General features: G+C 38.5%; 1 protein-coding gene across 1 annotated transcript in view; it reads left to right on the forward strand.

The window, feature by feature from the left end:
- Positions 1–951: 951 nt before the first annotated feature.
- Positions 952–18,477, forward strand: part of PLPP4 (phospholipid phosphatase 4) — a 132,174-nt gene continuing 114,648 nt past the window's right edge. The window contains exon 1 of the mRNA XM_034440276.3: positions 952–1,654. Within this exon, the coding sequence (XP_034296167.2) occupies positions 1,599–1,654 (56 nt within the window). The 5' untranslated portion in view covers positions 952–1,598. The remainder of the gene's footprint in view (positions 1,655–18,477) is intronic.

Below are 18,477 nucleotides of genomic sequence, written 5' to 3' on the forward strand. Positions count from 1 at the left end.
GAAGCTGGGACAAGTAACGGGACCTCACCCCATTATGCGGCACTAGGGATTCGAACCACTGAACTGCCGATCTTTCGATCGACAAGCTCCTCGTCTTAGCCACTGACCCACTGCGTCCCTTTATATTTATAATATAAATATAATATAGATATTAAATATTAAATACCCTGTTTCCCCGAAAATAAGACATCCCCTGATAATAAGCCCAATCAGGCTTTTCAGCGCATGCGTTAAAATAAGCCTGCCCCTGAAAATAATTAAATGCAGAGCTGGAAATCAGGTAAGATGGCAAGAGTAGCCCCATCTTGCTCCATGCGCCCCAAAATAATAAGACCACTCTAGAAAAAAAGGCCAAGCACTTATTTCGGGGTTCAAAAAAATATAAGACAGGGTCTTATTTTCAGGGAAACATGGTACAGTTTTGGGGGTATTAAAAATATTACAGTCCCCCCCTTTTTTTAAAATAAAAAACAACAGCATTTTTATACGGGTCACAACATAAGGTTACTAAAGTGTGTTGGGAAAACACTAAGGGAAGCCTTAGAAATTATCAAATTTTCACCCCGTCCCCACTTAGCAGTACCAGATTCGTAAGAAAAACTGCTCCGTCTGCTCTCTTTGCCTTTGAACGGGCTGTTATGGAAACAAGCCTCCTTGCCACAGACTGGAAGGAAGCGACGCCTTTGTTTTTATCTCAATAGACAGGTACCCCCCCTCCCCACCCCGAAATATCAATGGGTGACGTGACGTCCAGGTGAGCAGGTTTAGCGTTGCCATTGTAGGTTTTAGAGATTAAAAACAACAACAGTAACAACATCCCAACCGCAACCAAGAGAAAAATCTCTTGCCAGTCCCGGTTGTTGTTGTTTCTGAAAATTGATTCTGGCTTTTATTTTTTTATTTTTTATTTTTAAAGAAAGGTGATGTGGAAGAAAACCAGCAGGGGCAGCCGTCGTAAGAGCGAAACGTGCCGGAGTTAAGAGAGTTTTTAAGTACAGCGCCGGCAACAGATAGTCAGTCTCTCAGACGGGGAGGGGCATGGAAATCCCCCAGGATCCCCTCAGCCCAGCTTGCGCTAGAAAGCCACGGGAGCCTCCGCCTCCGCTCTCCGTCCTCTGGCCACCCGAGCAGGGAAGCCCAGGTGGGTCGGCCCGCCCGTCAGCCCGTCAGCCAACCAACCAACCGAGCGAGCGGACAGGCGAGCAGGCGCCCCGAGTGGCGCGGCGAAGAGATCGGCTCCGCTCCGCCGAGCGCAATCCGGCGCTTCTCTCGGCGCCTTCCGTCCTGCCCGCAGTTCGGAGGAGCGCAGGCGGTGGCCTGAATCATCCCGGCTCTTGCCGGCCTTGGGAATGAATGGAGGCGGAGGCGCTGGCTCTGGGCGCAGCGCGGCGGCACTCGGGCGGGAGGGGGGAAGGCGGCTCTCCAGAAGAGCGGCTCCGGGGCCAGGCGGCGGCGCTTCTTTTTCCCATCGCCCCCCCGGCTCTGCCAGGATACGTGGGATTCCCGGGGAAGCTGTGAAGCCACCGCCAGCCGCCCCGCTCGAGCTCCCCCCACTCCCCCCCGCCTGATCCTGCCCGCTCGCCTTGGATTATTAAACCATGCGGGATTTAGCTATCGAGGTCGGGATTCGAGTCCTGCTCTTCGGCGTCTTCGTGTAAGTGTTGGAAGCAACTTTGGTCTTTCTTTCTTCTTTTTCTTTCTCCCCCCCCCCTCCTGTTGGCCGCCAAGCTCGAGGTGCCCACGGCCCACCTGTGCGCACGCTTTCTGGATCAGTTGCAGAAACCCCCCAGATTTGGGTTGCAAAGGTGGGGGAGAGGGTGAGTTGGAGCCGGGAAGAAAATTGAGCAAAGCAGCAGCCCGGGGAGAGGGGAGGGAGGTGGACTGCTACCCGAAGAAACCCCAGCTGTGCACCGGGTTAGATATTAAGGTGTTTTTTTATTATTTTTTTTTTTATTATTTTTAATTTGATTTATATGCCGCCCTTCTCTGGAGACTCAGGGCGGCTTACAATGCGTTAAGCAATAGCCTTCATACTTTTGTATATTTATACAAAGTCAGCTTATTGCCCCCACAAACTGGGTCCTCATTTAACCTACCTTAGAAAGGATGGAAGGCTGAGTCAACCTTGAGCCTGGTGAGATTCGAACCTGCAGAAATTGCAGGCAGCTGTGTTAATAACAGGGTGCATTAAACCACTGTACTACCAAGGCTCTTAAGATGTTTTAAGTTTTAAGTTTTAAGATGCGAAAGAAGCATTTTAAAGGGAGGCGTTCAAAACCTCAGAAGTTATCCTCTTGAAACCCTTCGCCTCTGTTTTCCTCCCTATCGGATTGGTGATGGACGTGTTCAGGGCATTCTGTACATGCTCAGAGGAATTTATCGCGTTTAGAATATAGCCTTAGCTATCGCTAGAGCCCTGGCATAAGTGAATGCTGTACTGGTGAGCTTTTTCTCTGACCTAAAGCTTTTCTGAAGGAGCATCTAAACGTTTAGGATTGCAACTGTACGCAGGTTGCCAAAGTTGGATAGCAGGAACTGGGCAGAGGGTAATGCAGTTTTTTACATCTGGAAAAATGTGGAGGTGGGGTGCAGAAAGAAACACTGGAAATGCCTTTTGTGTATTTTTTTTTAAAAACACCAAGCTCTCCTGGTAATGCCTATACAAGGAAAGGTGGTTTACTGTGCAATATTGTGTCTTAAGTTTTTCTTCCCCCAAACTAGTAGTCTCAGAATGCACTGGACTACAAAATCCAGCATTCTAACAGATACAGAATTCAGATAATTCTGTATCTTCTAGAAAGGTTTTAGTTTTCCTGGTTAAATACAGTCCAGAAAAATCATTCTGCACGCCTCTCCAAAACAAACCTCGTGTCTGGGATTGCAGAGTTATTGTTGCCCACTGTGAGTGGCATCCTTGCCCTTGCTGTACTTTGTTGCCTGGGGTGAAATATAGGGTATTTCCAATCTTCCCTTCCTTCCAGGCAGTGAACTTATTTTAACACTGGTCTATGGACACTGTTTTCCACTGCCTTCTCTTAATGGATAAAGCCAAGCAGTTGGCCACCTGGCACACTGCCACCAGAGACCTCAGCATCTGCTGTCTAAGCCTGATGCGTCCCTCAGCTCTGTGTCTGCTTCAGGGTTTTGATGCCTTTTCCTCTTGTCACAGATTCTGGGAGGTTACTGCAAAATGCAATGAGATGTACTGTCAAGTTCAATGTGTATGGACTTTCCCTGCACTTCAGGAGAGGGGCTACATATCGATTGCTTCTGGGAGTCCTACTTGGATCTCATGACTCTTTCAAAGTTCACAAGTGGGGGAGAAGGGAAAGCGAGGAAGCAGGAAAGCTTCTGTCTGACTCATAGAATGACCTCAAGGAAATCTGAACTTAAGAGTGGAAGTGATGCTGCGGGGGACTTGGCGTATCTGCTTCTTTCTCTCCTCGGCTGTGCAGGATTCTCTTGAATGGTTTCTCCTGCCTTTTTTTGAAAACTGAGAAAGGGGAGGGGGAAAAATGTCTGGGGGTAATGAAAGGGGGGGGGGAATTGTCCTTCTGCTGCATACAATCTCCCTGTAACCGCTGCTGCTTTTTAATTGGCTGCAAGTCTTCATGTTAAGAATTATGTTTTTATAACTGTAAAAGAACTTGTATTTATGGGAGGTAATTTCTTCCCGGTGATTGGCTTTTATAAATGCATGCATGCTGTATCTTCAAAATAGTGGAAAACTGTTGCTGAAGCTTTTCCCCATTTCCTTTCCTTTTCCTTTCCCCCCTTTTCTCTTTCTCCCTTTTCCCATTTTCCCTTTCCCTCCTCTCTCCTCAACAATTCAAGCCTGTAAAATGGAAGGTCTAGTGGTGCTTGTTTTCTCTTTCTTCTTGAATGTGTTACATAACATAACCACAACTGGTTACTTTTTTGATGAATGGACAGTCTTCATTTTACCCACAGAAGAAAAAAGTCATCTGCTTGGAGATAAAATGATATGGCTAAATATTTTAAGATGTCTCCCTCCTCATTTTCCCTTCCCCATCCTTTTTTTTTTTTTTTAATGGGACAAACATTCTTTTTCTAGGTCAGCCATTCGCACTTTCCAGAGACTTGGAAACCAATAGCCATGCTTGTAGAAACGTTGGGGTATAGTACTTCCACAGATGGGGAGGCTTTTAATTTGGATGCAGACTATTGTAGACCAAGGTTTAGTAGTTATTTCCTATGGAGAACATACCTGACATGGATATGCAATGCAGAAAGTGTGATCATATTTGCGATTTTTCTTTCAGCTGAGATCTGCAGTGTGAGGCTTGAAGAACATGTATTCATAAAAGAAAATTAAAATTACACGATTATCTTTGTATAGCTCACAATATCTGGTTATCTTAAAAGTACTTAAAAGAAATGTCATTGGGTTTATGGATGTATTTTGCATGATCTTACTCCAATAATTCCAAGTGATTCTTCGCCCTAATATTTATTAGTGTCTTAGTCTCAGCCTTTGCTTCCTAAAAGTGCTAATAATAACTTCACATATTTCTTAATAACATTTTGGATAAGATTGGTGCATGTTAACTCTTGTACTAAGCATTTATACTTTCCCAGTGCCTATTTGTTATTTCTATTCTTTCCATGGATAGCATTTTTTTCCTTGAACACATGTTGAAGCTGATGCTATTTTGCAGCTGAATCAGACCTGAGATGAGAGAGGATAAAGGCCATTAGCTTTCTTTTGGTAGGGTTTTCCATTCCTTGAAAATTGATCAAAGAAAATATCTTGATGCCTTGAAAATAACATCAACATGAATAGAATTGCAGAAGTCTGACAAGAATTCACTGTCTTTCTAACATTATGAAGATGAGATGGCCACTTAAAGGAGCAAATCACATAGAATAGCAGTAAGCTGTTGGAAGACAGAACTGGAATGTTTTTTGTGGTCTTTGTTTATCCATTGAGCTATCTTTAATCCCCAGATGAGTGGAGGACACAGTTCCATTTCTAGCTTTGAAGGATTATCAATTATCATTTGAGTTGATTTCTATATATGCTATTTGTAACTGATGTTATTTTATTGTTGTCTCAGGCAGCACTGTATGTTGTGTGAGTCTCAAACTAGAGAATCACCAGTCAGTGTATCCAGGATTATATCTTAACCAGGTTGTATAAGAAATGTCCCATCCAAGTACCCATTGCAAAGAACATTTCACACAACTTTATTTTAGATTAAATGACGAAAATAAAGCAAAAACATTCACCGAATATGTACTTTGGATGTTTACTTCCCCAGACTCTTGTTCTTATTAATATAAGCTTTATTTACTAGAATTTATATTTTTGCTATGGCTGTGATGTCAGTCCAGTTTGGTCTATTTGTTTGCAGCATTTATTTTGCAGATAGTTAATGGCTCTGGATATGGAGGAGATCAGTAATGGAAAAGATCTACATGATTTCCCGATGTTAAAAGAAAAGTCACCCTACTCGGTTCAGGCAATCTGCCTGCAATCAGCTCTCCGGTCCTGACAAAATATCTTTTGACAGAACTTGCCACAAGATGGATGAAGCCCCTAAAAGTACTAGAACTTGTTGCTGTGTGCCTAGTTTCATGAGCCAAGGGAATCAAAAGTAACATCTCAAATGATGCCTGGAATGTAGGAAGGAATATGCGGAACAATGTGGCCTTTCGGATAGCCAGATCCCATGCAAAAATATAGTTTTACAATAACCGTTTACAATATTACATCAGATTTAACCGAAATGAAACCAGCCATCAGTACAATTCAAGTAAAGAGGCATAAAAGAGTCTAAATATTGACTTTACACCGGTGACTTAATGCTTAGCATTTGCAAATGATTCAGCCTCTACATTTTTCACTAACTGCAGTTTCTGGATACAGATGGTGGCAAAATCTGCTTTATGGTAGTTAAGGCAGTCTTAGTTGATGAGCAGTTGAATTTGAAAAATGGCACCCCTTGCAACAGAGATGATCTATAAGATCAAGGATCTTTCGTACATTATTGATACATGGGAAATACAGACTGATCCAAAGCCAGTTTCACACTTAATTCTGAATCCAATCATTTGCACTGATGCGTGAAAATTAAGTTTTGCTTAAAGCTGCCAAAAAAACAAAAAAACACATTCTCCATGTTTATGTCTCTGAACATGTTATTCAGTTAGATCACCAGAACAATTACTACTTTATTGGGGAGGGTGTCGGAGAGAGACTGGCTGAACCAGGGGGAAGAGTCAAGTGGGGAAATAGTCTGGAATCCTTACATAGGCACAAAAATGCAAAGTGTGCCCCTTCTCCCCTTGAATATTATTGAACCTCGTCTGACTCAGGTGCAAACTGCTAGTCTAGGAAGATTCTTGTGAAATAGGCATGAACCTAAGTAATTAATTGAACACTTTATATGTGGATCTGGTGGTATACACCAGATAGGTAGCCAGAAACTATGTGCTGTTTCAGATATATCGATATATTTCTGAAATTTCAGTTCACATAATAAAGAATAGAAAACATCTTTATTTATTTATTTACTTACTTTATAGAGCCGCCCATCCCATATAACGAAGTCTGAATGGCCAATGCAATAAAAACTTAATACAATTTAGGGTACTGTAAAGAAAACGTGTAAAAATTAAATATAATGGCACACTAAGAATAAACCAGTCAACAGCAAATACATTCAAGTCATGGGCTTAACTCTGATGCTTGAAAGAAGAGACAGACCTAAGCTTTACAAACGGCCAGCAAGATTGAGAATATTCTAATCTTTGGAGGTATATTATTCTAGGAGGCAAGAATTGAAACCGACAAAGTCATGCTTCCTGGTCCTACCAATTGACATTGTTGAATGTGCCCTTTCTGCCAGATGTGGTGGGTTGAGTAGAGACAGTTGGACAGGGTTGATCTATCACATAACCTGGCCCCATGCTATGAAGGGCTTTATAGGTAATCATCATCACTTTGAATTGTACTGGGAAGCCTACTGAAACCAGTGCCTTTCACAAAGCAAAGATGTAACGTGACTGTAATGAGACATAGCCATAATTGCTTGTCCCACTCTATTTCTTAAGCTGGAAGGGAAGATGGTGATTATTCTTGATATAAATCTCAATATAAAATAAATCAGTCTGCTATGCAATAGGAAAGCTTAATAGAAAGTTATCCTTAATAGAAAATTATTCTATTGCTTTTGGATCTGCATTGATAGCTATGCCTCTTAATTGTCTAACTGAAGATACTTGTTGATTGGCTTTGGACGGCTGTAAGTTGATTCTTCAATGAGCCCTGAAGTTGGTAGGTTATATTGCTCTTATATGGTTGGCTGCAAATTGGAGAAGCATCTGGAGATACAGCACAGTTGATGAAAATGAGACTGCAAGTTTTGTATCTGCTTGAGAAAGAAAACAGGCTTTGGGTAGGTTACCTGCAAACAGATATATTTGCTTTTTAGTAAACTTGAGCATCAAGACTGCCATGCTGCTGCGCCACCCATGCTTCGCAAAATGCCAATCTGCCATATGCAACAGGGGGTGGAAGCTGCAGGATGGGATAAAGCGGGAATTAGCATAAGGGGAATCAAAACTATCCATCATGCTGTCCCATGAGACCCGCCAGCCGATTCAAGGTCATGCCACGGAATGCAACACCGTCCAGCCCACCAAGCCAGGGACTGTTACCAAAACAATTTGTTTGAATGTAATTGGATAGTAGAGATCAAAGGGAAGGGAAAGTGGGGAGGGAAGGGAAAGATTAACCAGATGCTTTGGATGTGAACGTTTAAATCCAGCTTTGCTACACTGTAACCACTTTGCTTTAGTAAAGTATACTTTTGCTAATCCTGACATCGAGAGTCTTTCTTTTCTAATTGACCAAGTTGGGACGGTTGACACTGAGCCTGGTAAATAGAAATCTAGCTTTTATTAAATCAACTTGAAGGTCTACCATTATTATTATTGCCTACCGAAGCTTCTCTCCATCATTTGGATTTGTAATACACTTGACCTTACAGGCAGGGACAAATTCCAGGACATGGCAGTTTTCTTGATTAGAAGACAGGAAATTTTTCCCAATTGAGAAAAAGTCAGATACAGAAATTGGGAGTTATTACACAAAATGCATGACATTTTTCTATCTATAGTTGGTTGTTCAATTAAATGTTATAGACAATTAAAATAAAAACTCCATATACCTCTACTATTTTGCCATCATAAAGAAACAGAGTTATAAGAGCTTTCCCTTAACCCAGGGATGTCAAACTGGCAGCCTGTGGGCTGGATGCGGCACCTGCAGGCCACGCGCATGCCGGCTCCACAAAGGCAAAAACGTCATGATAGGTGGCGATATGTTACGTGACACGATCGAGTTTGACACCGGTGCCTTAGCCTTTCATTTATTTGAAAAACAGTAGAACTTTCAATTCCCATGGACTAATTGAAACATTATTCCTAATAACTCCATCTTGTTCTAGGGGTTGGGAGTTCCAACACATTTAATTTAATTTAATTTAATTTAATTTAATTTAATTTAATTTAATTTAATTTAATTTAATTTAATTTAATTTAATTTAATTTAATTTAATTATTTAATTTAATTTAATTTAATTTAATTTAATTTAATTATTTATATGCCGCCCCTCTCTGAAGACTCAGGGCAGTTCACAATACATTTAAAAAAATCATTATAAAAAGACATTGAAAAATTAAAAACATTAAAAACTCATTCACACCATTCATGGCCAGATCTCGCCAGATCACAAGAGTGAGATCAATGGCCCCAGGCCTCCCGGAAAAGCCAGGTCTTCACTGCTTTTCGGAAGGGTGGGGATGGTCCGGACCTCAGGAGGTAACTGGTTCCAGAGAGCTGGAGCAGCCACAGAGAAGGCCCATCCCCGCGAGCCCACCAGCCGGCATTGTTTAGCTGACGGGACCCAGAGGAGACCAACTCTGTGGGATCTTACTGGTCACTGGGAGCTATGCGGCAGAAGGCGATCTCTAAGATAACCTGGCCCTGAGCCATGTAGGGCTTTAAAGGTAATAACCAACACCTTGAATTGTGACCGGAAACCAATAGGGAGCCAGTGCAGCTCGCGGAGAATTGGTGTAATGTGGGTGTAACTAGGTGCACCCACGACAGCTCGCATGGCTGCGTTCTGGACCAGCTGTAGTCTCTGAACACTTTTCAAGGGTAGCCCATGTAGAGCACGTTGCAATAATCTAACCGTGAGGTGACAAGGGCGACATTTATAGTTTATTTATAATTTATTTATATTTACATTTATAGGTGACATTTATATCCAAGGCTGTGAGGAAAGCAAAATACAATACTGATAAAGCGATAGCATCCCATCTTATTTACTATTTTAAAAAGCTCATATTGATTTGTATTATTGCTGATGGATTGAATGCAAGCTGCATCAAGCTTCAATGAAAAAGGCATAATGCTTCATAAACGTGTCATATTTTTGTTAGGCCAATTACTGAGTTGATCCATAAAAATTCCTTCCTGTAATTTGGTGAGGCTAATAAAGTGCAAACCAGTGCCAGAATTCATACTTGGGTGCCCTCATTATAGAAACAACACATTGCTAGACAAAGGTTCAGGCTGCATGATTTTAATGGCTATTAGATAATACACACCCCTGGTTATGAGCTGATGTGTGAGGCTAAACCAGTCAAACAAGAGAAAGAACTGTACTTGTTAGATATAGTTTCAGGGGCACTTAACATTGGCAAGTAATACTTTTCTTGTGCTAACTGCAATGAGAAGTACACGACTCATGGTTCAGCCTACTGTAAGAATTTTTATTGAACTATGAGCTGTGAATTTATCTGTGTGAATATGGAAAGGTGCTTGATGAGTTAATGTAATACAGTGGACCTTTCCATACTCGGAAAGATAAATGCTACATACAGTGGTTGGATTTCATAACTGATCTATTGTAAGATGATTGAAGCTAGATGAACAGGGCTTGACTTCACAGGTTGTAAGAAGGAATTATGCTTCACTTTTTCATGTATTGCATGTTTTGTCTGAATTCAACTAATGGATTAATCTTAACACTACTTTTGTAGAAATAGGCCAATAAGACAACATCAAGTTATGGAGTGTGAAGCTCACTTGACTTAACATAACATGGGTAATTTTCATCATAGTTTTTGTTTCAGGCATAATATTAAATTATAGTTAACTGAAGGCATCTAGTGTCCTCCAAGCAATTTGAATGTTGCCTAGGTTCATTCTTGTTATAATAAACATCAACTTTTATAGCTGACCAAACATAAATGCTCGAAGAGCTATAGAAATGCAAATACTCTAATTCAATTTAATGAACTAACGAGGGGAGAAATATCTGTTACAGGGAAATTTCTGTTAAATTCCAAGAGGATTTTATGCTAACCCAAGTTACGGATTTTATGCACTTAAAGTGCAGTTTTTCAAAAGTATATTCTATGTATTTTACACAGGCATGAAATGGCAAAATGAGATTTATACATATGCAGGAATTTACAATATATATAGGTAGATTTTGTAAACTAAATTGAGGGTTTTCTATTAAGAGCCTTCAACTACTGAATTCAGATATTATAAAGTACTTCTCCAGACTGACTAAGGCATATAAATGGTAGGTGATTTTGCAAAGGGTGAATGAACACCAATAAAGGTAGACCAAACTATGATACCTCTCATTGCCATTTCCTGTGCCTCATTTCTTCTCTTTCTCCTTAAATGTCTGCTAGAAAGATGATTAAAGGATTTAGACAGTTACCAAAAAGTACTGCAATTGTTTCTGCTTTCATGTTATGTCATCACTTCTAGAAGCTCATCCATTAGTTGCAGCCAAATTATCCCGGTGTACAGATGCTGGCAAAGAACAATGGCCTGACAGCAAGGAAAAATGCAAAAGACCAAAAGTAATTAGATTAGAAGTGAAAAGATAGGAGCTATCAAAAAGTACACAAAAGATGTCCTACAGTGAACATTCCAGGAATAATAGGAGTCAGCATCATGGCTATAAATCACTTTTAGGAATTAGTTCCAGCCAATACATTCTCAGTGGGAATCCCAAGCAGCATCTATTCTTAATTGTTTTCACCACTCTTAAAATTTTTAAAGGAGTAAATCACTTGCTCTTGTGTTGAGTTGCTGTTGTGGCCATCTCATAGCAAAATTGCAAATTGCATTTCATATGAGCCTGTGAATTTCTAGGACGTCTTCATCTCATTTGCTTGCACAGATAAAAAAAGACAAGTAAGTAAGAAAGAAATTTCTATGATAATTCTGTTTCTTCCACATTTTCTTTTAAGTATTATCATGTATCAGCTGCTTGATTTGAAAAAAAAAAGTAGCAATAACAATGAACTAGTCCCTGGGCCACAATTCTAATTACTTTTTCAAGACTGCAGATATTGGAACATCTTCTCAACATGATGGGATTATAGCTGACTTTCAGAGATCTTTAGGAGAGCAGAACCGTATCTATCAAATGGCAGCAATAGTCATCTATTGCTGGGGTAGCAGATAGTACACTAGTAAAGAAAAATATTATGATTTTTGAAGGTCATAGCTAAGTGATATGGTTTAGATCGTTTAAGTAAGACCTGCTATATCCTCAGATGTATTGTTCTATTACCAAAGGAAATATGTAACATAATAGATATAATACTCCAATTTTTATAATATGTGTGTGTATGTATGTGTATATGTGTGTGTGTGTGTGTGTGTGTATACACACACACACACACACTTTGAATGTTTCATGGTATTTTATTCATTTGTTTCCACTATAATTTTATTCTGGGGTTTCCTGTTACAGTTCTTGCATTCTTCATTTTTAATCTAGGATCCCTTGAATATGAATGAACAAACACCCAAACAAAAACAGGTAACTATTAACTATGTCCTTGAAGTGGTGTTTATGTTTCAGTTGCCAAATCAGTGGGCTTCTCTGTGTGGGATATAATGGTAAGCTACCTTATTAGTTTGTTGTTGGTAAAAGCCCTGTTTATTCCTCTGAATCATTAGCCATGGTGATAAAACTCCAACATAGTTGCTAATAGCAGAGCTATTATGCAACGTATTATAGTATTTCCTCAATGTAATACAATATGATATAATGTGATATAATCACATAATTTAATATAATATGACATGTTACAATATAATATATATAATAATATAAGTACAGAATATAAAAGCTATTTGTTTTCTGCATTCATGGTCCACAGATATATTTTATTACAATTATTGAATTAAATTTAATTAATTGAGTTGTTGAATTGTTAATAAACCATTAAATGATTGTTTATTGAAACAATATATGGGAAATATTATAATTACAATGTTACAATTTCCCTTGTTCAATAAATTCTAGGGGTGGATATGCATCTATAATGGAGACTTTTATTCTTGTTAGAATACTGATATAAGAAGAAAGAAAACATGGGATTCTTGATCTATCTAATATATTATACCTATACTGATTTTAAGGATTTGGAATGATTACCATTTTTCCCTAAAATACTTCCAGATTCTGACATTTCAGCCACAAAGTATAGGAGACCTTTATTAATTGTTTTCGATGTATTGCATGACATCGACTTTGGGGCGACTTTGGACCAACCTAACTTGTTGTGGGTGGTGGTTGTTGTAGGGAAAATAAGAGGAAAGAGTATTATGTATGTTTTCTGACTTGAGTTACTTATAAAGTAGTAAAGGCAAGATAAAAAAATCTAATAAATAAATAATAAGATGTAAATGAAAAATGAACTCTTTCATAATTCCCATCTCTGATGGGAATTGAATCAACATTGCACATTTCCCTTGTGGGGGACAAATTGTCTCTTTCTTACGTAGAACCTTGGTCACATTTTCTCATAACAACTCAAATTTATTATTCACCAGCGGGCTATTTTGTAGGAAGATATTCTTTAACTTCTCTGTTTTGCACGATCAAAGACAGGAGCTGTCCAGGGTGATAGTGCTGATGCCAACTTATTTGAAGAGAAAAGCCTTGATATAAAGTTCCTCAATGCCTTGCTCCCTTTAGAGATGTTGGGATAACAATTCACATAATTACTGTCCCAACACAATTCAAGTTTGCCCTGGACCAGGATTTACTCTTTGACTTCCTGTCTAAATATATAAATAACCCAAAGGTCAAAACATTGGACTTTTATTAGCCTTTCAAAGCATGTGTTTATGAGCACAGGTGAATATTTTTCTGAGCATAAGTAAGCACTATAGAAAAATTATTCATACAGATAAATTATCAATTAGGTAAATTATCAATTACTGCATATAGATCACCTTTACTGAATTTGGTGTTTATATTTATTTATTTTCCAATGATATTAACTTTTAAAAAGATTTTTATCTTTCCCTTTTTATGTGCAATTCAAGGCAGTGAACATACCTAATACTCATTCCTCCTTCTACTTTCCTACAACAACCACCTGTGAGATGAGTTGGACTGAGAGAGATGGACTAGTCCAAAGTCACCCAGCTTCCTAAGGAGGGACTGGAATTCATGGCCTCTGGTTTTAGGTTAGCACCTTAACCAATATACCAAACTAGCTCTTAACAACAAACTTAAAACCTACGTGGATTTTTCTAGCATTACCAATGAAAATCCCTCATTCAACTTGCTTTTCTTCCATGTATGTGTGTGGAATATATTTCTGAAAGGAAAAAGGATGAAAAAGATGGTAGGAATGTCAAGATTTAACATCTGGATCCATCTGGGTCCATGTCAAATTCTGTGAATGAGTCAAGTAAAAGTTTCATATCAATATGGCTTTGAACATATAATGTTATAGTTTCAATTTGTATGTAAATGTCAGGCTCAAGCAACCAGATCCACGTTTGTAGTTTTCAAGCTAAGTATTTGATTGTATTCTGCCTATAATACAGGATCTCCTCAGACCGTTTGCTTTCCTGTGGGAACCGCTAGATAAAGATAATGGAAACACACCAGTGGTCAAGCAAAGTAAAGCGAAAATGTATTTAATTTTTTTTCTTGATCACGACAGGTGAAATCTGAGAGGAAAAACCAATCCTTCCAATTAAAAGGAGGACTTAAAAGTTTCTTCTTGTCCCTTAGGGAAATATTTCTTTTCATTCTCATGCTGTGCCTTCTAGAGAAAATAGTGGCTTTCCCTTGGTTCATCTTGGATGCTAAGAGTAAAAGAGAGGTAACAGAAGTACAAGAGCACCATTCCCTGCATATGATGAAAACAACTCCTGGAAGAGATACAGTAGCTGGTGTGTATACTGGGTGAAGGTTGCAGATGGGGCAATCTCTGCCTCCAAAGATGGCAGAATAATAAAGGAGGTGAGCAGTAGCATTAGCATTAGCTTCAAGCCCACCTGCATTACAATAATGTTGAAGCCTTCACGAAACCTTCACTTCTCACAATGGCAAGTGTTCTCTGGCAGCTTAAAAGACACCCAGCATTCCTTCCACTCTCCAATAATGAGAATAAGTTCTGGAAGAGAAACCCTTATTTGTTATGTGATAGTCTGAGACAGATATTTCAAATCTTTAAAATATTACGTTGATACTGCTATCTTGTCGGGATCTTTGTATTGATTAAAGTGGCATTTCCTATTAGTTAAAGTTATTTCATGTGGTTGATTGGAATTAAAATAAAGACTTTTTCAGGGCTGTTGTACTATAGCTAGAGATCACCCCTGACTGTGAAATAATTTTTAATAGAAATGTCTTTAGAGATAATTGGATTGTTCCTTAGAAGCAATATATTGCTAATATCTGTGGAGTTTATCTAGGAAGTGTTATGGCTGTAATTCATTGAGATATTATTATTTATTATTATAACTATTATTGAATATTTTTTCTTTTAAACTTTTTTTGTGCTTTGTGTGTAAGTTAAGAATTATTTTTTCTTTCTTTCTGCAATCTAAATGTATCCAGTATGGGTGGCATGATATATAGATACAGTGAGGATTATAATTATATCTTACTTTTATAATTCTAATGGTGCAAAAGTCTTTCCTTTTATCTGCTTCCTTTGGTTCAGATATAAAAAGTACAATCCCGGCTTCCACCCCAACATGTAACAGTGCCTCATCTGATTTACGTGTAATATTAGTGCTTCATCGTGGGTCTTCCAATAATTTCACAATAAAGTTCTTCTAAATATAGATAAGATTACATCTAAGCAACTTTGCTGCACCTAAGTTCTTTGAACGGAAATTTTTATTAGATTGACCTACTTCATGTCTTGTTGCTGAGGCTATTCTGTTTGCCTTTTAAAGTCAACATAATTCCTGCTAATATATTGTTATTTCTATCCTGAACATTTGTATCCTCTGACTAGGTCATCAGGAGTGGTAGTCATCTTCATTATTGTTGTCATCATTTGGTACTGCTGGTGCTTTTTCTTATTCATTCTTAGTAACCATCAAAAGATATTGATATGACAAGACTATGTAATAAATTGTAATGATTTGGCAAATAACATCCGTGCCTTTTTTCTTCAAGATAAATAAAACTATATGAGCTCTGTGGCAGTTTTTTGGCACTGCCACCAGAGTGTTTGTTTTTATATTATTCATCTTGAGATATTTAATAACAGAATGGAAGCACATATGTTGAATCTGGAAAAATATTGCTTGAGACCTGAAAAAAGTTTTTCATTTAATAGCTTCCCTTCTCTATTCAACCCCATGCATTGAAATGTATAAACTGCAGAATACAATAACAGCTTTGTCAGAAATTGTTCTGTTCCTGTCCTATCAAAAATGCTACGTATGCAATGAAAGATACAACTCGGGGAATGAAAAATGTTTCAGTGGAAGTAGATCTATGGGCAGAAATAAATATACAGTACTGTCAAGGAAAACACAGGGGAAAGATAATAAGGCAAGATCCTGAAAGAAGGCACTCATCATCAGAAAGTATTTCTATGCTTTTTGGATATCAGTTGATTTGGTATTTTTTTAAAATTTACTTGGTGTATATCCAGTCATAATCTCCAAATATTCTATATTTACAATTAAGGTCACTGCAAATTTGCTCGGCTGTATTATATTATCTTTGAAGATGAAACCAATTTTCTGGATAATTCTAAGAATTTTAAGATCCTTTTAGATCTTACTAAATGCTTATAAACAGTAAGACCAAAGCTTTGTATTTGCCTTTCCATCAGTGTATTTTAATTAATCACCTTTGGGGCTTTCTGTAATTTGAACTAGTAAAAAACATTATGATTTTCATTTAATTCCATTAAGGAGAAAACCAGCTGCTTTGAATTAATCCTCAGAAGAAAGAATATAGATTAGACCTTTTCTAATGCTTCTCAGCATTTTCATTCTATTTTGGTAACAAATAAGGATGTAGAACAGTTGTTATAAAACAGCATGACTGTATATATGTTTGCTTAGAAGTAAGATAGTGCTTTAAATAGTATTTAATGTACAATTCTGTAATCATAGAGAGTAAGCAATGGGACATCTAAATAGATATAGTAGGATTTGTTGATGTTCTGGTAAATATATTTAGGATTACAAGTGTGATCAATGAAAGCATGTTAAAGTTTATGTCAATAATATATCACAATATTACAACTTCTGAAATATTATTCATTGGAGTAAGGTTTTAGCTGCCTCTCATAACATGTTAGTTATTGTATTTTTTGAAGAAAGAGATGAGATAAGTTGAGTCTGGCGACTGAGTTCTTCCTGCTTTTATGGTACCCTGGTATTTTTTCTGTAGTCTCCTATCCAAGCACTAATTAGTCCACTCAATTTTTTTGAGGTCAGCCAAGGTTAGTTAGATACTGCTAATTGCTGTGATAAAATAATTATTAGACCGATTACTTTTTGTGGATGATTCCTCTCATATATTACATGCAAGTGAGAGGAGATTCTGGTGTTTGTCCAGCTGCTAATATACAAGATAGCATATTCCCTTTCATCTCTATGTTCATAGATTGTGAAACATAGGATTAGATTATGTTGGCTTTAATGCAAAGTTTGTGTCCTTGCAAATAATAATTCTGGCTAAATTTAATAAAAGTTCTTCCTTAAACATTTCCATTTATTAAGTTTAAGTTTAAGTTTAAGTTTAATGCGATTTATATGCCGCCCTATCTCCAATGGACTCAGGACGGCTCACAACAGTAAAATACACAATGACATTAATGCAATATAAAATTAAAAGTCCGAATTAAAACAGTTTAAAATCAGTTTAAAAACTATTAAGAACCCCCCCCATCAGTCCAGGCTACGAAATAACCAGGTCTTCAAATCACGGCGAAATGAGCGAAGGTCAGGGGCCATCCGGAGCTCCAAAGGAAGTTGGTTCCAAAGGGTGGGTGTGCCCACAGAGAAAGCTCTCCCTCTGGGGGTCGCCAGCTGACATTGTCTGGCCGATGGCACCCTGAGGAGGTCCTGTCTGTGGGAACGCACCGGGCGATTGGGGATTGTTTCTGCCTGCAGGGGGTCCGACAAATATCCTGGACCTAAGCCATGAAGGGCTTTATAGGTGATAACCAGCACCTTGAACCTTACCTGAAGGGCAACCGGTAGCCAATGCAGGCCATGCTTAACAAGAGTCTTCAAGCAATTTCCCAAAAGTCAGTAGGCGATCCTAGCCAAATAGCAATAGCACTTAGATTTATATACAGCTTCACAGTGCTTTACAGCCCTCTCTAAGCGGTTTACAGAGTCAGCATATTGCCCCCAACAATCTGGGTCCTCATTTTACCCACCTGAGAAGGATGAAAGGCTGAGTCAACCTTGAGCCTGGTGAGATTTGAACTGCCTAATTGCAGGCAGCCAGCAGTCAGCAGAAGTAGCCTGCAGTACTGCACTCTAACCGCTGTGCCACCACAGAAGACAATGGAAACAGGAAAATAGAAATGGGCCAGAGAGTTTGTTTTTACAGGAGCTTTAAAGTTCTAAATTTATCATGTCTTGAAATGGATGACCTGTTTGGAATATTAGAAAACTCAGGTTGTTGGAGCGTCTCACTTGCAAGTAACATGCAACAGTGGGATGCTACAATGGTGAGGCTATCCTGATCTAACATTGTATTTTATCAAGGCCATAAATGTAGGGGACTGCATAAAGATGCTTTATTGGAAAGAGTATAGACATGGACTTGTCACCAACTTCCTCTGGGAGTTCTTTTTACTTCCAATCTTGTCTACAGCCTTGGGATTTCTCACTGGTCTCTGATCCAAATTGAAATCTGGCCCAATCTTGCTTAGTTTTTTAAAAAAATCACTATCTAGGTGCTATAACCTGTTATGACTGTATTTTATTGGAGCAAATTTACGTCTATGCAGGATGGCAGATTGGAATCAGTACTTCAAAGATTTACACATTTCTAGTGGGTGCCTTCTAAGTGTATCCTGTGCCTATAATTAGGAAGCCATTCAAATGCATAACCTACTGCCCCCTTTCTAGCATTGAAAGGCATTATGTATCACTCTTGTCTCCATTTTTGC

This window comes from Pantherophis guttatus, chromosome 6 (assembly GCF_059756535.1).
Source record: "Pantherophis guttatus breed Tessera chromosome 6, ASM5975653v1, whole genome shotgun sequence".
Classification (NCBI taxonomy): domain Eukaryota; kingdom Metazoa; phylum Chordata; class Lepidosauria; order Squamata; family Colubridae; genus Pantherophis; species Pantherophis guttatus.